General features: G+C 47.1%; 3 protein-coding genes across 8 annotated transcripts in view; 2 read left to right on the top strand and 1 right to left on the bottom strand.

Moving 5' to 3' along the window:
* The window catches only part of mtmr14 (myotubularin related protein 14), a 141,260-nt gene extending 125,572 nt beyond the window's left edge, over nt 1-15,688 (bottom strand). For all 3 annotated transcript variants that reach the window (XR_015845787.1, XM_088308672.1, XM_088308673.1), the window contains exon 1: nt 15,170-15,688. Coding sequence is in view for 2 of the 3 variants with exons in the window: in XM_088308672.1 (XP_088164798.1) it covers nt 15,170-15,304 (135 nt within the window). In the remaining variant the exon portion in view is untranslated. The remainder of the gene's footprint in view (nt 1-15,169) is intronic.
* Nucleotides 2,325-6,197, top strand: LOC148328348 (uncharacterized). The gene is made up of 7 exons (XM_088308807.1): nt 2,325-2,378; nt 2,478-2,663; nt 3,228-3,395; nt 3,732-3,923; nt 4,275-4,334; nt 4,911-5,055; nt 5,176-6,197. The coding sequence occupies exons 1-7, from the start codon at nt 2,325-2,327 to the stop codon at nt 6,195-6,197; spliced, it is 1,827 nt and encodes a 608-aa protein (XP_088164933.1).
* Nucleotides 15,253-20,208, top strand: part of acad9 (acyl-CoA dehydrogenase family, member 9) — a 116,980-nt gene continuing 112,024 nt past the window's right edge. For 2 of the 4 annotated variants that reach the window (XM_088308676.1, XM_088308675.1), the window contains exons 1-2: nt 19,614-19,907; nt 20,119-20,208. The exon at nt 20,119-20,208 is cut by the window's right edge and continues 4 nt beyond it. In XM_088308676.1, coding sequence (XP_088164802.1) covers nt 19,734-19,907; nt 20,119-20,208 — 264 coding nt within the window. In that variant the 5' untranslated portion in view covers nt 19,614-19,733. The other 2 variants (XM_088308678.1, XM_088308677.1) reach the window with 2 other exon arrangements.

Raw genomic sequence — 20,208 nt, 5'->3', positions numbered from 1 at the left:
ACTTGCGGACATCTCGGCTTTGTTTTATTGACAATTTCAACCTATTTTGGAATCGTCGTTCCTTTTATCAGCCGGACGGTTTTCATCCGAGCTTCCTAGGTAGCTCGATTTTAGCAGCCAACATTCATTATGCCGTCATCAATTGCGCTCCCAGCCGACTCCTACGGACAAATCACCCAGCCCGTGTTCCCACTCCTAGCTCTACCACAAACCGAGGCTTGCCCACCGAATTTTTACTTTTTATTTTCGACCAGAGACTGTAAAAGAGGAGGCGGGACTGCGTCATTTTTTAAAACTACGCTTATTTCAAAGGAAATTATTTTTAACAGGTATTTATCTTTTGAACACCATGCCTTTGTTAGCAGTCCTTCAATTCACTGTGTCACACTGTACAGCCCTCCTCATCACTCTACTTCTTTTATTAGTGAGTTTTCAGAGTTCTTATCGAGTTTAAATTCCACTTATAACAGAAGTTTAATAACTGGCGATTTTAATCTGCACGTTGACGATATCTTGGACCCCCTGTCCAGAGAATTTTTAAACCTTTTAAACTATTTTGATTTTGAACAGCATGTCTCACAACCAACTCATCACAGAGGACAAACCCTAGACCTGGTCGCAACCTACGGCCTGTTCGTTGGAGTGTCCTCTGTTGTTAACCTACCTGTGTCAGACCACTACTGTGTATATTTTAACATCACCAATTTTAATCAACAAGCAGCCCCAGTGAGAACAGTGAGGAAATGCTACCTCACTTCTGAGGTGGTTGCAAATTTTATTGAGATTTTAAAGAGCACTCCTGCTGACATTTTATATGCACCGTGTGATTTTATTGTTGATAATTTTAACAGGATTTTAAAATCAACAGACTTGGTTGCTCCACTTATAACAAAAATTCTCAAAATCAAGACTATACCCCCGTGGAGAAATTATTTAATTAACAAATCAAAAAGAAAATGCTGGAGTGCAGAAAGGAGTTCACTATGAAATGTTATGTCAACAACTCAAATCCTACAATAAAACAGTAAAACAGGCAAGAATGTCCTAATTTTCAAATTTCAATTACAATTAATAAAAACGACCCTAGATATCTCTTCTCCACCTTCAATCTTTTAATCAGCTTGACAGACGCTCTCTGTGAGGACTTTGCAGACCACTTCAAATGTGAAATCGATGACATTGTGGGGGTTCGGGTTTTGGGGGGCCTGGCAAGTTCTCCCTTTTTGTCTAGGTTCCGGCAGTCTCCCGCCAGGCACGCCTCCGACCGGAGAGGGCGTCGGCTCCTGCGCACCTGCAGCTCATCATCAGCAATCACCGCGGGGGTTTAAAGCTCAGCGCTGCCAGGAGCCAGACGCCGGATTATTCCGTGACCTACCTCGGTACCCGGTCCACGTCGACGTTCGCCTCGTGCACGTCTGCTCCTTGTGTTATGCAACCCGAGTTAACCATTGTTTGTCCTCGCTCTCCCTCCAGCCGCCCAGCGCCAGCCCGAGCCCGATCCTCCGCCGCCAGCCGCCGAGCCCCGGAGCGTCGATCGCACCTCGTACGCCCGTACGCCGCCTGCCTGCCCTTCTCAGCCTCCGCCGGCTCGCCGCCGCCTTCGCCTCCACGCCGCTCTCCGCGCCCGCGTTCCTCCCGCCACAGCGCCGGTGCACACTCAGCGCGCCGTCTCCGCTGCACCTCCGCGAGCGCACACCTCGCCACCCCGGCGAGCACCCCGGCGCTGGCTCGCCGCTCCTCCACCTGTCCTCCAGCCCTGCTCCCGGCACCCGTTCCTCTCCCCCCTAACCCCTTCAATAAATCCTCCTCAACCATCCTCGCTTGCTATTGGGTCCAGTTTTCCTTTCTCACGGTTCCCTGAACCGTTACAGAATAATCCGGCCACAATGGACCCAGCGAGCTCGGATTCCCTCCAAGAGGCCCTCTCCCACCAAGGCAGACAGCTGGGAAGACACGAGAGGATGATGCAGGAGTTCATGGACTCCGTCCAGGCTCTCCACCACCAACTCGCGCTCCTTTCGAAGCAGGTCAGCTCTCTTCCCTCTGCTTCCGGCCTCCCGGAGGGCACCTCCCCGGTCCCTTCTCCCCCTCCTCCGCCCGCCGTGTTTTCTCCGAGCGGCAGGGAACCCCATGTTCCCACGCCGGAGCCATTTTCCGGTGATCTGGGCTCTTGTAGCCACTTCATTTTGAGTACCTCGTTGGTGTTCGATCTCCAACCCCAAAGTTACCCGACCGATCGAGCTCGAATCGCCTACATGGTGAACCTGCTCCGCGGCCGCGCAGCGAAATGGGCTACCGCCTTGTGGGAGGCATCGGCGCCGGCGATGGCCTCCTACCCCGATTTCTGTCTAGAGCTGCGGCGGGTGTTCGACCATCCCGTCAAGGGACGCGAGGCCACCCGCCGATTGCTCGCACTCCGGCAGGGTTCCCGGTCTGCCGCCGACTTCTCGGTGGAATTCCGCATCCTCGCCCACGAGTGCGGGTGGAATGAGCCCGCGCTCCGGGGAGTGTTCCTCGATGGTCTGACGGACCAGCTCAAGGACGAGCTGGCCGTCCGTGACGAGACCACCTCCCTCGAAGACCTCATCGCCCTGGCCATAAAGGTGGACAACCGGCTGCGGGAGCGGCAGTCTGATCGGACGCGAAGGTCGCCCCGACCAACGGCACGCCCCGCCACGCCTCCCGCCGACTCCCGTCCTCGGCTTCCGGTCTCGCCTCCCGTCGGTCAGGAGGAGCCCATGCAGCTGGGGAGGACCCGCCTGGATCCCCAGGAACGCCAGAGGCGCCTCTCGAGCCAGCTATGCCTCTATTGTGGCAACCCCGGTCACTACATCGCCGATTGCCACGTGAAGCCAAAAGAGGGGGCGCCGCTGATCAGGAGTCCCGCGGCGAGCCATAACGTGTCAGCTACGGGCTCCTCTTCACGCATGTCCATCCCAGCCCGCCTCCTATGGCAAACCCAGTCCCTTTCGATCACCGTCCTGGTGGACTCCGGAGCGGACGGAAACTTCCTAGACCTGGCTCTGGCTCGCCGGCTGGGGGTTCCCCTGGAGCCTCTCCCTTCCCCTCGGCGCGTGGTGGCCCTTGATGGGCGCCTCATCTCCCAGGTCTTTCAGCAGACGGGACCCCTAACCCTTATTGTCTCCGGTAACCACCGGGAGACTATCCAGCTCCTCCTCATTCACTCGCCACAAGTCCCCCTGGTCCTGGGTTTCCCGTGGCTGCAGTTACACAACCCCACGATAGATTGGAGGAGATGCTCCATCACCGGGTGGAGCGAGCTTTGCCACTCACAGTGCCTGCTATCCGCCGACCCGGCTCCCCGATCGGCCCCTCGCTCCCCGGTTCTACCCGACCTGGCATCCGTGCCCTCGGACTACCATGACCTGGCCCAGGTCTTCTGTAAGGACCTCGCCCGCACCCTTCCTCCCCATCGGCCCTATGACTGCGCCATAGACCTCCTTCCCGGGGCCCCGCTTCCCAGCTCCCGGCTGTACAACATCTCCCGTCCGGAGAAGGAGGCCCTCGAGACCTACATCCGCGACTCCCTGGCGGCCGGTCTTATTCGGCCCTCCTCCTCGCCCCTGGGAGCGGGGTTCTTTTTCGTTAAAAAAAAGGACTCCTCCCTTCGCCCCTGTATTGACTTCAAGGCCCTAAACGGCATCACTGTCAAGAACAAGACCTCGCTGCCCCTCATAGACCCCTCGTTCGAGCCCCTCTGCGACGCCCAGGTCTTCTCCAAACTAGATCTACGAAACGCTTACCATCTGGTTCGCATCCGGGAGGGGGACGAATGGAAGACGGCTTTCAACACCCCCCTCGGACATTTTGAATATCTTGTTATGCCCTTCGGCCTCACCAATGCTCCCGCCGTCTTCCAAGCCCTCATGACTGACATTCTCCGGGACATGCTCAACCGTTTCGTTTTCATTTACCTGGATGACATCCTCATCTTCTCCCGATCCCTCGAGGACCATCGCCGCCACGTCCGTTCAGTACTCCAGCGCCTCCTGGAGAACCGTCTATTCGTCAAGCCTGAAAAGTGTGAGTTCCACGTACCATCGATCCACTTTTTGGGCTACGTCATCGCCCGGGGTCAACTCCAGCCGGACCCCGCCAAGATCCAGGCGGTGGTGGAGTGGCCTACTCCCACCACTCGCAAGGAACTACAACGCTTCCTGGGGTTCGCCAATTTCTATCGACGTTTCATCCGTAATTACAGCAAGGTTGCCAGCCCCCTCACGGCACTCACCTCCACCCTTACCCCCTTTCAGTGGACTCCAGCAGCGACACAAGCTTTTGGGCACCTCAAGGAAGCCTTCACCAGCGCCCCGGTCCTCAGACACCCCGATCCCGCACTCCAGTTCATTGTGGAGGTGGATGCCTCCGACACGGGGGCGGGAGCTGTTCTCTCCCAGCGGGATCCCGACACCCACAAAACTCATCCGTGCGCCTTCTTCTCCCGACGCCTGTCCCCCGCGGAGAAGAATTATGACGTCGGAAATCGGGAACTGCTGGCAGTCGTCTGGGCCCTCCAGGAGTGGCGACACTGGCTGGAGGGTACCGCCGTCCCCTTCCTCGTCTGGACCGACCATAAAAATCTGGCCTACCTGCAGGCGGCCAAGCGGATGAACCCCCGTCAAGCCCGTTGGCACCTTTTCTTAAGTCGATTCAATTTCACCCTTTCCTTCCGTCCCGGGTCGAACAACGGCAAGGCGGACGCCCTATCCCGGATGTTCGCTCCACCTGCCAGTCCGGAGATCACACAGACCATTCTCCCTTCCTCCTGTCTCCTGGGGGCGGCCTCCTGGGAGATCGAGCGCACGGTTCGCGAGGCGCAGAAGACCCAACCCGATCCCCGACCTGACCCCTCGGATCTCCTTTTCGTCCCCGATGCCGTACGCTCCCAGGTACTCCAGTGGGGGCACTCTTCCTCGCTCACCTGCCACCCAGGCGTCACGCGTACCCTTCGCTTTCTTCAAGCGCACTTCTGGTGGCCCAGTATGGCAAAAGACACACGGGAATTCGTGCTGGCCTGCTCGGTCTGCGCCCGCGGTAAGGCCTCACACTCGGCCCCGGCAGGTCTTCTCCACCCCCTGCCTATCCCGAGCCGCCCCTGGTCCCACATCGCTGTGGACTTCGTCACGGGCCTTCCTCCATCCAACGGACACACAGTCATCCTCAATATCATCGACCGCTTCTCCAAGAGCGTTCACTTCGTTCCCCTTCCCAAGCTACCCACCGCCTTGGAGACGGCCACGCTCCTGACACAACACGTCTTCCGGCTCCACGGCCTCCCGCAAGACATCGTCTCAGACCGGGGTCCACAGTTTTCATCCCAGGTATGGAAGGAATTCTGTAAGGCAGTGGGCGCCACAGCCAGCCTCTCGTCAGGTTACCACCCTCAGACCAACGGGCAGACCGAGCGGGCCAATCAGGATCTGGAGGCAGCGCTGCGGTGCGTGGTAGCCCGGAACCCCGAGACGTGGAGCGAGGCTCTCTCGTGGATCGAGTACGCCCACAATTCCCTCTCCTGCGCCTCGACAGGTATGTCCCCGTTCATGGCATGTCTTGGCTACCAGCCCCCCCTTTTTGCTGAGCAGGAGCGCGCAGTGGCAGTTCCCTCGGTGGAGGAACACATCCATCGGGCCAAGGGAGTCTGGGCGGAGGTGAAGGCTTCCCTCACCCGCTCGGCGCAACGCAACAAGCAGCTGGCGGACCGTCGTCGAACCCCGGCCCCAGACTACCAGCCCGGTCAACAAGTCTGGCTCTCGACCCGCGACCTTCCCCTCCAGACCGAGTCACGTAAGCTGTCCCCGCGATACATTGGTCCCTTCCCCATCACCAAGATCATTAACCCCTGTTCCGTCAGGCTCAAGCTCCCCGACTCCCTCAAGATTCACCCCACCTTTCACGTTTCTCTCCTCAAGCCTGTGTCTTCCAGCGTCCTAAGCCCTCCGACCATCTCCCCTCCTCCCCCCCTGATGATCGATGACCACCCAGCCTTCACTGTCTCCAAGGTGTTGGACGTTAGACGTCGGGGGAGGGGTTTTCAGTTCCTCGTTGACTGGGAGGGTTACGGTCCGGAGGAACGTTCATGGATCCCCCGTAAGCTTTTCATAGACGACTCCCCGATCAGGGAGTTTTACGCCTTGCACCCAGACAAACCAGGAAGGACGCCAGGAGGCGTCCGTTGAGGGGGGGGTACTGTGGGGGTTCGGGTTTTGGGGGGCCTGGCAAGTTCTCCCTTTTTGTCTAGGTTCCGGCAGTCTCCCGCCAGGCACGCCTCCGACCGGAGAGGGCGTCGGCTCCTGCGCACCTGCAGCTCATCATCAGCAATCACCGCGGGGGTTTAAAGCTCAGCGCTGCCAGGAGCCAGACGCCGGATTATTCCGTGACCTACCTCGGTACCCGGTCCACGTCGACGTTCGCCTCGTGCACGTCTGCTCCTTGTGTTATGCAACCCGAGTAAACCATTGTTTGTCCTCGCTCTCACTCCAGCCGCCCAGCGCCAGCCCGAGCCCGATCCTCCGCCGCCAGCCGCCGAGCCCCGGAGCGTCGATCGCACCTCGTACGCCCGTACGCCGCCTGCCTGCCCTTCTCAGCCTCCGCCGGCTCGCCGCCGCCTTCGCCTCCACGCCGCTCTCCGCGCCCGCGTTCCTCCCGCCACAGCGCCGGTGCACACTCAGCGCGCCGTCTCCGCTGCACCTCCGCGAGCGCACACCTCGCCACCCCGGCGAGCACCCCGGCGCTGGCTCGCCGCTCCTCCACCTGTCCTCCAGCCCTGCTCCCGGCACCCGTTCCTCTCCCCCCGAACCCTTCAATAAATCCTCCTCAACCATCCTCGCTTGCTATTGGGTCCAGTTTTCCTTTCTCACGGTTCCCTGAACCGTTACAGACATAAGATCCAGTCTTTTAGCCCGTCAAAATGTAAGTTTTATTAACCCTGGACAGTCATTTTTACCAGAGGGGAAACTGGAAGGTTTTGCGCAGGTTGATGCAAGGACACTTGGTCTAGTTTTCTCCCATGTAAATCAAACAACCTGCTTTTCAGATCAAATTCCCATTCCTCTTTTAAAGGCATTTTATGGATTTTTTGAGGAACAGATTTTAAATATAGTAAATTGTACTCTTCAGACGGGTGTCTTCCCCACTGCCGTTAAAACGGGGGTGGTGAAGCCCCTTCTGAAGAAAAGCAATTTAGACACTAGAGTTTGAAATAATTACAGACCTGTATCCAACTTACCGTTTTTAAGCAAGAAAAATTGTTTTTATTACAATTAAATTATTTTTTTAAATACAAATAATGTTTTAGAGAAATTACAATCGGGTTTTAGAATGAACCACAGTAGAGAGATAGCTCTTTTAAGGTTTTTAAATGATTTTAGGTGCTCTGCAGACGTGAAAAAACTATCAATCTTGGTGCTACTGGATTTAAGTGCTGCTTTTGACACAGGTGATCACCACATTTCATTAAATAGACTTAAAAACCTGGTGGGCATCTCTGGTACTGCTTTTAACTGATTTTATTCCAATCTCACAGACAGACGTTTCTTTGTAAGTATGGATACTTGTTCCTCCAAAACCCATGAAATCAAATGTGGGGTTCCCCAAGGTTCAATTTTAGGCCCAATACTTTTTAATCTGTATATGCGTCCTCTTGAGGATGTCATCAGGAGACACTGTATCAGCTTCCACAGCTACGCTGATGACACACAGCTGAATATTGCTGTTTCCTGATGACACAAGGCCTATCGATACCCTTTTAAATTGCCTTTAAATTTTATTACCTTAAGAATATTGCCAGAGTCCGCCCGTTTCTTTCTCAGGCTAACACGGAGGTGCTAATGCATGCTTTTATTTCCTGTCGTTTACATTATTGTAATGCCTTGCTCTCTGCTCTTCCCAAACAGAGTACTTCCAGCTTACAACTACATCAGAATTCAGCCACGGGTGCAGACAAGGACCAAGGACCAGCACATATTACGCCAGTTTTAAAATCGCTGCATTGGCTCCACGTGTGTTTCAAGATTGATTTTAAGGTGTCTTATTAGTTTTTAAATGTCCTAACGGTCTTGGCCATCTTATTTATCCAACCTGCTCTTATCATATCAACCCTCGCGACGACTCGCCTTTTTAGTTTGGCTTTAAAATGATTTATCTTACTCTTTTAATTCAGGACTGTCATTTTATCTATTATTATTGTCTTTTAATTTTTAACTTTTTTGTCTTTTAAGCATCATCATTTTTCTTTTACATATTTTAGCTCCGTCGTTTTATTGTCATTTCATTTTTAGCTTCTTTGTCTTTTAGCATCATAATTTTTCATTGATATATTGTAGCTCTGTCGTTTTATCAGCTATTATTGTCTTTTAATTTTTAGCTTCTTTGTCTTTTCGCATTATCATTTTTCTTTTATATATTTCAGCTCCAGTGTTTCCTCATGGGGGGCCTCCGCGCTGGGAGGTGTGGCTGGCCTTCTCACGGGGGGGGGGCTTCATCCCAGAGGGTCCTCAGGCCCCGGGGACCGGGGCCCTCTGCACTATGTGTAAGGTCTACCCCGGTCAATCTGGGCCAGGGGTCTCAGTGATGGTGGCGCTCCCTATGGCCGTGGGCTGTCATTCCTCTCAGCGCAGATGACCGACCCCGGTACATTTTCTCATATGGTTTCTCTGTGCCTTGCCATGCCATTTCTGTCTTTCTATTAAGACAGTTTATGAGGTTGTGTGAATGCGAATGTTGTGTGGGTATGCGAGCTCAGGCGTGCATGTGGATGTGTCTTGTGTTTAAGTTGGGTGGGCGGAGTGGGTTTTAGTTTTTTGTTGTAATTGGGATGTTTTATTGTACAGCCCTTTGAGCTGCATTTTATGTATGAAAAGTGTTACATAAATAAAATTTGATTTGATGATTTGAGTTTTACTGTCTTCAGTGATGCTTCACTGGGGAATCTCCCAGACGGAGGGACAAAGGGAGGGGCTTTAATTGCTCTCATGGGGAAATTGGGAAAATTCTCCTCTTTGTTTTGGAAATCTAAGGAAATCAGACATGTAGTGAGTAGTACACTGGAAGGAGAAACATTGGCCACGTCAGATGGCATTGACAATGCCATGTTCTTGGCTACACTCTATTCTGAACTTACCACTGGAAAAGCTGACCTGAATACTCTCTCTTATCTGTGTCACGGATAACCATTTGTTGTTTGATGCACTTAAATCCACAAAACATGTCATAGAAAAGAGACTTATATTAGAAATAAGCAGTATTAAAGAACTCCTTCAGGTAAACAAAATCAAAGAAGTGCATTGGTCAGATGCAAAGTCACAACTTGCTGACTGTTGAACTTTTTATAAAAAAAAAAAAGGTGCTTCTGCGCTTCTTAAAGCCGTAGAAGAAGGTGTATGGGTACAGTGAAGTTACACGTTATGTGAATTTTTCCTTGGATTTGTGTTCTGTTTAATACATTTTATAATGTTCAGAATTGCTGCCATTTTTTATTCTACTTTTTTGTTTAAAGAAAGCGGAAGATTGTTAACATCCCTCATGGTGTGAGTGGATATCGCAAGGATCTGCGAGGCTCCTTTACATGTGTTTTTGTGAGCCTGTGCGAGGAGGATGGTCGCGGAATAAATAGTTGGAAACGAAACTTTATAACGTCGTGTTGTTTGCCATTTACACGATTAACCAAAAGTAAGGACAAGGTTTAATGTATGTCCCTGTTTGAGTGGGGCCAAACACATATTGCACTAAATTCAAAGAGTCAATGAGTCTCAAAAAGTCTTTGCCAATCCATTTTCAGGACAGCACAAAAGAATCATATTTTAGCATAATTTCTGCGAGATTTGAAAAGTCATTCAGAAACTCCTTGCTGTATTTAGGAGGTTTGTAAAGCACAGGAGTAGCCCTGCCAACCTCAAAGAAAGTGCTCTCGAAGCTGCTGATCTATGTGGCCAATATATACTGTTTACATTCAAAATTGTTTTTAAAAATATTTGCCGTTCCTCCACCACGACCGTAAGTTCTCGGCGCATCGAAGTAAGAACATGCAGGCGGTAATAGTCCACCGGCGCTCGTCCAGGTCTCCGTCAGGCAGAGGAAATCCAAGTCAATTTGAAGAAATAGCTCTCCTGGAAGTCCGATTGGTAGCTAACAGGGTTCTCGCCACAACGGAGTACATCCATGCGTTTAGGATCGAGCAGTGGACGAAGCATGTTTTAGCTCTCTTTTTAGCTTTGTCAGCCGGCCACCAAGTTTGCCGCAGCGCCGCGCATTGACACGGAAGATTTCCGCCAGGATATCACCAGGCAACGTCTTACCCCAATTACACTTGAATGCAGCTTAATTGCCAACTTTGCACTGTAGGTCCCGCAGAGACTGGGGATCATACACCAGCTAAAGGAAAGATATTTTTTTTTTGTATGTATGAACTTTATTCATACTGTATGTAAGTCCGTGGACAGCAGCAGCAACGAGCTCCGTGACGACAAAAAAACTAGCCGACTCACAAGTAGCGTTTTAAACGAGGAGGCAAATGATGAGTCGCTAAGCGTGCTAATCGCTAAAGTAAAATACTGCGTCGGGAAGGACCCAAATAAGTGCTTAGGTGTACAGTCGATTTTTAACAGAAGTCTGGTTAGAACTGTGTTAGGGCGGAGAGCCTGCAACTATGAAAAGAAATGTTGTATTTCAATCAATACGTATCTGGACATAAAATACGCTAACGGCTACATTAGCAATTTAGCAGACACTCTCAGACCAAAAGATGGAAACGGCTGATGTCATCATGATGAAGAGGTTTGATGTCAATCATATATTAGATATTTATCAGCACATCCCGGACTGTCCTGACTAGTTGACGATGCCGATGACGTATATACGTCGGCGCGCACACCGTACCGTCGGCGTTGCTTTAAAAAAAAATAAAAATAAGTGGACATCGCGTGCCGATGACGTAGATACGTTAGTACCCACAACATACCGTCGAGTGTCGATGTATATACATCCACACGTGCATACATTCAGTTAGAAAACAAATTTACACAGCAGAATAGAAAGGTGAACAGCAAAAATGGCAGATCCGAGCATTACAGGCGGGGAACAGGAGAGCAGCACCCCAAAGCAGCTAAAATAGCGGACAAGAAAGTCCAAGGTATGGACATATTTCAAGCGACGTCACCCGGGTGTAATGCTGGAAGACGATAGAACGTAAAAAGCTAGATATTTTTAAGTCCATCTAACCAACTAACTAAAATGACACAGTTGGAATGAAGTTGTTGCTATGCGCGACGTATCAACGTGCAGCGTTAAGTTTCATTTCTCGAAGCAGCGGGTTGCAGTAATTGTTACACAGTGTTGTGTTTCAGCTTTGAGTATTATGTAGCTAGCATTAGTGGAGCTCTTTCACTCCGGTCAAATTATGTTGGTGCTTGTAGGTAACGTTTCTGGTTACGCTTCTTTACGTACCCATAAAGAATAACACGTGAAAATAATTTTTTATCTACTCCGCTGGTGCTCCTGAAAGCGCTCGGCCTCACCATCTCTGTGCAGACCTCATGCGCCGGCACAACATACAGGTCATGTTTAGGATGATGTCCTGTGTCTTCGAACAAATTTTAAAAGTGGAAAAAAAAAACAACTAGAGAATCACTAACATGCTTCCCATAGTCTGTGACTGCACAAATATATGTGTGCCTTTTCAAATTAATTGCAATAATATTTCAGTAAGTACTCAGATTTGTCTGTATTGATAAGGTTAAAGCAAAACATGTAGCAGTTTTTACCATCCAAAAAAAGAATAATCAACACAAGAGGAGCATCTGAATTTACACAAAGTATCCTCAAAATGACACTAGAGATGAGAGAAGTTAAATTGTGTTAAATCCTGTTGGAAAAAGTTCTGTTTGTATTCATTTGCACTTGTCTTCAGTATTTGACCTCATTGGTTTTTGTTTATTTCAGAGTTATTTTTTTTTTTTTATCTATTATTGCTATTGTTATATATTATTATTTATTATTATTATTGCCTGCTGACCTACTGTGTCTCCACCTTGTACAGCGGCTGCACTGAGGCAGACAGAGTGAGGCTCCAGAGGACAGTTAAAACAGCGCAGAGGATTATTGGCTGCCCTCTCCCCTCCCAGTTGAACATCTACACCACCTGGTGTCACACCAGAGCTCTCAATATCATCGAAGACAATACTCACCCAAACTCACACCTGTTCGACCTGTTGCCCTCTGGCAGTCGCTACAGGTGCATCAAATCAAAGACTAATAGACTGAAAAACTGTTTCTTCCCGAGAGCCATCTCCATGCTGAACTCTCTCACACACACACACACACACACACACACACCCACACCCCCGCACACACACCCCTACCTTGCAGAACAGCAACGTAATGTGTTTTTATTTATCCAATGTCTTATTTATTTTCTATTTCATTATTGCATCTTTAATTAATCTAATTTATATATTTAATTAAATTATTGTTGTATTGCACTGGAGAGGGGAGCTCTCCAATCTCGTTGCACACTGTACAATGACAATAAAAGGATTTCTAATTTCTGATTCTGAATAACTCTTTTATTTGGGTTGATAGACAAATCGGGAGAAAAATCATCTTTTGGGATGGACCTATTTTGAATGATCTCCTCTTGGCAAACAATACTGGAGACTGTGTGTCTTGTCTTGTTAGATCCAACTAAAGCGTTTTACAGGGTGAACCACAATGATTTTAAATTAGATCGACAAATCAGTGCTGTTGTTCGATCCAGCTTCTTCCATCTTAAGCATCTGGCCAAAGTGAAGCCCTTTCTTTCCCAGCAGCACTTAGAAACAGTAATCCATGCCTTCGTTACATCTCGGCTATATTACTGAAATGCACTTTACTTTGGAGTCAGCCAGTCCTCCCTAATGCGCCTCCAACTGGTGCCAAATGCTCTTGCTTGTCTTTTAACTGGACCTCGTGACTGGATCACATAACCCCAATCTTGGTCTCGCTTCACTGGCTCCCATTGCATTTCAGAGTTTACTTTAAGATTCTTCTGTTCAGCTTCAAATCTTCTAATGGCCGCGCCCCAACGTGCCACTCCGAGCTCCTCCACCCCTACGCACCTGCCCGCTGCCGCAGGTCTGAGGACCACATGCTACTGGAGGTACGGAGGACTAAGCGCAGCCTCAGGGGGATCGCGCCTTTTTGTTGCCTGGCCTTCCCTATGGAATGAGCTTCCATTAAATGTTAGGCAAGCCCCATCTCCTTCCACTTTTAAAATTTGTTCGAAGACACATTTTTATTCTTTAGCTTTTGACAGAACATGAGACTGTCGCTGTTCTGCTGTTCTTCTGGTATCTATTGTTTGTCTTTTAATTTGTGTGCTAATTTTCCGCTAATTTATATTGCACCATATGAAAAGCGCTTTGTTACAGCTGCAGCTGTTGTGAAATGCGTTTGATAAATAAAGTGGTCTTGTATTGTATAAGTTTGACATGGCATTGATGACAGAAGATGCTCTAACTTTAACTATACAATAATTTTTCTTAAAGGTTTCTCACATTTAGTTTGGCTTGAAGACATCTACGAACTTATTTTTCATCGTAGCGATAGCCACCCACTAGTTAAACCAATTAACTGTAAGGCTATAAGGCGCACCCGTGTAAGCCGCATCAACTCTTTTTTTGGGAAAAAAACAAAGATATACGAACCGCACCAGGCTATAAGCCGCAGTTTTCTATGTTTAAAAGAATTATTTGTTTACTGCATGTACAGAACGATTTTGTACTGTGAATGCACATAAAAGGTACATAAACAGATTTTTAAAACAGTCTTCTTAAAACTTGCTTATTTAAGAGTTGTTTATTTTTTTAGTTATTTTTTTTCTTGTTCATTCTTTGATTTGGGCAGCTGAACATGCGCTCACATATTGTTTCACTGAAATGCATCAACAGAGAAATATATCATTCAGGGTCACACGTCATGATGCTGGCTTAAAAGAGACGTGACAGTTTTTTTTTTTGCTTTACTAAAGAATTTAAATAAGTGTTCACAAGTGTTTTGTGAATAATTATCAATTCCAAAATAATTGCTGGATTATTTGAAAAAAAATTATTAAATTATTTTTTAGACTAATCGACTAATCGTATTATTTTATTTTATTAATTATATTTGCACTATAGAGGTGAAGCTCTCTAATCCCGTTGTACATTGTGTATAATCACAAAAAAGGGCATTCTTAAGCCAATCTGAGAACAGTGAGAGCCAGCCAGTCCCGTGGCATCAGGAAAGCAAAACAGGACAACACCAAATGATCACCTCCCACTTCAAAAACAGCAGTGGTGCAGCTCAAAATAGTTTTTTTGCATAGTATATGCACTATTTTTTGTAAATACTAGATGTGGTATCCTGAGTGTGAATACTAAATACTGATAGTGTTACAAAGTTCTCCGGTAGGGGGTGAAGTCACCTCTTACATACCATGTGACAATGTTAGAGAAAAGAGAACAAGATGTTTGAAAAACATGTTAAGTTGTTGTTACTATGTGGTTGCCAGTAAAAGAAGTTTGAGCAGAACATTTGAGATGTATTGAATTATTCGTCCATGACACAACACAGTATAATCTGTACATTTAATAGGTTTCTTGTATTGGTAATTTGTCTTTAGTGTATTCCTAAAAAGAAACAAAATGTGATTGGAATGACTTCAAATTACATTCCTTCTCTCTGTCAGTTTCACACTTTTTTAGCGCATCAATAAATTATACAAGAATAGAAAAAAACGTGTGTTGATTTCATCCAAGTTGCTCATTATCAATTCATGTAGTAAAGGCAAAGTGTTGCGCAACAAAAGGTTCATCCAAATGGGTTGGTGTTACCCCCACTCCTAACCAAATCGTGTGCCTCTTTTCTACAACAAACGCGTCTGTTCACACCTTGATATAGAAATATTAGCTAAAAGCAGTGCTGTCGATAGACAGAACTTTAGGATCAGTGGGTAGAAGTGTCAAATGACAAACCTTTGGGTGTTCTAGCATTTTAAGGAAACAAATCTTTTTTTTTTTTGCTCAGGTTTGTTTCATGAGTTTGTGAATATTGCTGTACAAAAAATGAGATGTGAGTTGCATCAAGTTGGCAGATGCCAGCACAAAGTTACAACAGAAAACAAAACAAAAACACTCACCGAAGGCGTGACTTCCTTTGCTCTGTACTGGGTCTTGGAAAATAAGTCTATCAAATCCACTATTTCTTCACCCTTTCTGGCCACCAGCCCAGTAGCCTTGAAGCCGCCGGCCGCGCAAGGTGAGGCGGCCATCATTCGGTCTCGAGCCGTGGTGATGGGCTCTAACCGGACTCGTTCGCCTTCAAACACCGCAGCTCCTTGTCCAATGGAACGGTAAGACCGGCCAGGACATCCCTTCTCAGTTAGTCTCTTGCTGACATTTTTTTTTGCATTCAAAACAAACTGACAACCCACACGTTCAGACAGTTGGTGCCCACGGAAAGGTCCAGGATCTGTGACGGCCAGCCCGCGTTTCCTTGACGTCAAGTCATCAAGTTTGATTGGCAACCATGGCTATGGCTGTAAATATACACGAACCGATTTGCGAGGTGTTAAAATCTAAAATCCGTTTTTACTCGTGTGGATAAAAACGCGAGCACCAGGTCGCGATGTTGCAATCCACTATACGTTGATGCAGTAAACAGGAAGTCGGGAGTGACCACGTGACACATAACCTGCCCTTTTGGGTTTGTTCATAGGCCCAGTCCCAATACCCACAGATGCACCCTTGTGCCCCTTCAATTGTGCATCCCCGTCGAGGTTACGAATATGCAGTGTTTTGTCTCCTCGCCCCTTTTGTGGTCTTGCTCCACATTATGTTTGAGCCGGTGTCAGAACTGGATAGGGACGGGTTGCTAGATGTGGACGGACGGGGTCCTTCGGTAGCCTTCGCGTCACGCGTTATGATATATTTATGTATTATATTTAATTGACTTTGTCACCCCTGTTTATTACATTTGTATGTTCTGAATTACTAAATAATAATAATTAAAAATATTAAGTACATATACTGCTACCTTTGCGAGAATCACCCTTTTTTTTCTTTTGGTGTCCTCTGCGTGCCTGTCGAAAACGTCACGTCAGGGTCGGTGGGAAAATATGGAAATGTTTTTTTGAGAAATACTTCACACTATATACAGACATTATATTCATACAATCTTGTAGCCTGAGTGAACCACTGCATTGTTGCAAGTTTGGCAGGAGAAACGTAAACGTTCCACTGCTGTGCGGCAACTGATTGTCGGGGCATAAGCGGAAGTGACGTAAGAGCTAGTACGTACTAGATAGGGATGGTGTCATTGTGCTAAAGTACTTACCCCGAAAAAATCTGTATCCCGTCGTGGGAGCGCGCACGCCGTGACTGAAGGCGGCGCGATGTTTCTATGTTTGTTTTCATTGAAAGGCATGAAGAATGTAAAATTTTGTGTTTTTGATTTGCTGTAATTTAAACTAGGTTTTGCATAAAAGTGGTAGTATCCGTCGGTGTGGTTTTCAGCGCACCATTCGCTACAATTTAACGCGTAAAGTAAGCATTTGACTTCGTCGAAATTGGGGGGAAATTACCTGCATTTGCATTCGTTAGACCAAAGAAATTTCGCAATCAATGAAGCTACCATAAGTGAATTTCAGTGATCAAAACACGATGAAAAGGGGAGAGGATTAGTGAAGTGGGCTATCATGTTTACAGCGAGATCAAATTAAGTGGCAATATACAGATAGGTGGTATCCTGGGAGATAACACGTAATTGTATTCCAATTGACTGATTTGTTTATTTTTCTATAACCACTGATAGCCGCGTCAAGAGTAGCAAAAGAATACAAAAAAATAGTCACTCGCGTTCTGCGTCGGACTCGAGGTGCATTTACCAGAGGAAACTGATTCTGGGAGCACCTGCCAGAATAGGTCAACCCCCCCTCCTATCACAAAACAGAATCTGTATTCCCCCCAGTAACTTTGCTTAGAAAAGAGGGATCCTACTCAAATTTGCTACACTTACTCAAGATAGAATAGAAATAGAATAGAATAGAAATCCCTTTATTGTCATTGTACTCAAGTGTGCAACGAGATTAGAGGGCTCCCCTCTCCAGTGCAATACAACAATAATACAGACAAATATATAAATTAGATAAATAAAGAAGACAGTGCAATGGAATTCAGTACTGAATAGGGCATATAGAAACACATCACAATGCTGTTTTGCGAGGTTAGGGTGGTCTCGTGTGTGTGTGAGATGATCCAATAAGTACACAGAATAAGTCACTTGATGTCTGGGGTTAATATTTTTGTGATTGGGGGGGGGGTACTTATTGTGGCAGTTGCTGCCAGAATCTGTATCCCCCCAAGTAACTTTGCTTAGGAAAGAGGGATCCTGCTCAAATTTGCTACACTTACTCAAGATGATCTCAATAATACACAGAATAAGTCACTTGATGGTTGGGGTTAATATTTTTGTGATTGGAGGGAGGGTACTTATTGTGGCAGGTGCTGCCAGAATCTGTATCCCCCCCAGTAACTTTGCATAGGAAAAAGGGATCCTGCTCAAATTTGCCACACTTACTCAAAATGATCCAATAAGCACACAGAATAAGTCACTTGATGTCTGGGGTTAATATTTTTATGATATTTGCCTATTCTGGCAGGTATCCCCTGGTAACTTTCCTACTTTGTAAGTGGTCATTAAATGCACCTCGAGTCCGACGCTGAACGCGAGTGACTTTTTTTTTTTATTCTTTTGCTACTCTTGACGCTTGTGATGGGTCCAGCGACACCGAGGCGTCGATGCGCGCGCCGAGCTTCCAGGGCAAACCCCGTGTCGGTGCGCGTACTGCTTTGAGAAAGTCACGTGACCACTACCAGAATCGTGTCGACACAGCGGTCGCGCGCCAAACTGTGTTCATAAGGAAGCGCATCTGTCAACAGGATGGACGCTCAAAACAAGCATCGAGTTATTGGCGCGTTACTTTGCATTAAATATCCGCAAGATGGAAGACGTCACTGTTGATGCGCACTCAGAGGTGCAGCGCTATATGTCAGCAGGACACGTTGCACGTACGGAAGACCCGCTCTTATACTGGAAGTCCATGGAGGCAACGTTCCCTCACCTATTTATATTAGCCACACAGGCGTTGTGCACACCGGCCTCTTCAGTGCCTTGTGAGAGGATTTTCCCAAAGGCGGGGGAAATTGCCTCAAAAAAAGAAATAGACTGAATAACAAAACGCTGGAGAAACTAATTTCTTTTGAATAAAAATCTTTAATTACAATGAGTCCATTCTCATTCACAACACTTTTACTTGGGCATTCAGACAGATGTTCTCTTAATTTATCAACTGCGTCTCGAATATCAAAGATTTTTTTTATGAAATTGCGTGTATGTAAAAATAATGTGAAAGCAAATGCCTAATCAGAATCAGAAATCCCTTTGTCATTGTACTCAAGTGTGCAACGAGATTAGAGAGCTCCCCTCTCCAGTGCAATACAACAATAATTCAGTTAAATATATAAATTAGATAAGAGAATAATTAGTGCGATGGAAAGTAATACGAAATAGGATATATAAAAACACATCACGTCGCTAATCAATGGAATTGGATAAAATTAGTTTGACAGATCAGTGTCAGATGACCCTGTCAAATGTTTCCTGCAAGTCCACCAGGTGTCAGTATTCAGCAACACAGTGTCAACACAGTGTCAATACATTGTGTCACTGTGTCGAAACGATTCAGGATGCCTCATCTACCCATCACTACTTGACGCGGCTATCAGTGGTTCTAAAAAAATAAACAAATCAGTCAATTGGAATACAATTACGTGTACTCTAACAGGAAACCACCTATCTGTATTTTGCCACTGAATTTGATCTCGCTGGAAACATGATAGCCCACTTCACTAATCCTCTCCCCTTTTCATCGTGTTTTGATCACTGAAATTCACTGGGGATACAGATTTTTTCGGGGGTAAGTACTTTGGCACGACATCGGTACTAGATAGGGATGGGTTGCTAGATGTGGACGGACGGAGGTCTTTCGGTAGCCTGGGTGTGTGGGAGCTGACGCGCCAACGTGGCGATCATGCGGTTCTATCTAGTACCGACACCGGTCCGAAAAAGTTATGGACTCGTATGAACCTGGTCACAGATCGTGTCTTGAAACTCATCAAGCTGGCGATTCGAGAACAATTTCCGGGTCGCGGAAAATGTTTTGAGGCACGAGGAGCAAAAACATTAAAACATGAGATTGTGAGATAGAGAGAGAGAGAGAGAGAGAGAGAGAGAGCGCAAGCGCATCTTATTTCTCAGCTAATTCTCAACTAATCAACAACTAGTGCTTTAACGGCTTCTAGTTGTACTACTTGACCCACCGTGTCCCCAGTTGGAGTGCGCACTGGTACTCGGTTTTTGGTGCACCGTAAATGTAACTGTAAACGGCAGATTTCAACAACGCTCTGAGTTTCCGTAAGGTAGGAGTGACGCAGTGCGCCCTCGGAAGTAAATTCTGACATGCGCGTAGATTTCACTTGGGCGGTGCTAACGTGTAAACAGAGGAGCGAGGACTAAGGTATTCGGAGTTGTATCAATCGAAATGAGATGTGCCCATCAAAATGAGATGTGCCCATAAACTTATGCGCTATCTTGAGATCTATTATATTTAGTCCACGCTGTTAGCGCGTCTGTTCGTTCAGGGAATGATGTACATCTATAGAATAATCGGCCACTCCAACTGTTTACAGATCCGAAAACAGCTACTATGCTGTATAAGGCCAAAATATGATTCTTGTTTTACCCAGCAGAGGTCAATTAAAACCTATTCAAGAAACCTCGCATATGCCAAAGATTTATTCCTCGGTCAAGTTAACAAGGTAATATCAACGATATTTGAACGTATGACAGTTAAATCAAAGGATTTTGTTTGAAAGCATGCAAACGTGTGTTTGGCTCTGTAATTATTTCCCCCTCATACCCTGTGAAATTGTTGCCTCATAAAAGAAAGATGAGCAACTGAATATGCCTGCTTTTTACTCTGTATTTATGACTACTGCATTGAAAACTAAGTCAGTTTCTCTCCTTCAGGCTGAGGTATTTCCCTTTCCAGAAATTGGAATGGAAGAATTGGAGGAGATCAACCAGCTTGTGACTCCTGTGGAAAAATTCTTCAGTGAG

This window comes from Idiotropiscis lumnitzeri, chromosome 11 (genome assembly GCF_059441095.1).
Source record: "Idiotropiscis lumnitzeri isolate Australia: NSW breed Sydney's pygmy pipehorse chromosome 11, RoL_Ilum_1.0, whole genome shotgun sequence".
Taxonomy (NCBI): Eukaryota; Metazoa; Chordata; class Actinopteri; order Syngnathiformes; family Syngnathidae; genus Idiotropiscis; species Idiotropiscis lumnitzeri.
The sequence above is the reverse complement of the archived record's forward strand: the minus strand, read 5'-3'. Positions and strand labels throughout refer to the sequence as shown.

Bases quoted from the DNA above. Each gene is read 5' to 3' on its own strand.
- LOC148328348 (XM_088308807.1), top strand. From the start codon at position 2,325: ATGGCCTCCTACCCCGATTTCTGTCTAGAGCTGCGGCGGGTGTTCGAC. The intron at 2,664-3,227 runs GCACGCCCCGCC...CCGTGGCTGCAG, and splicing joins GAAGGTCGCCCCGACCAACG to TTACACAACCCCACGATAGA. The intron at 3,396-3,731 runs GTCTTCTGTAAG...TGCGACGCCCAG, and splicing joins ACTACCATGACCTGGCCCAG to GTCTTCTCCAAACTAGATCT.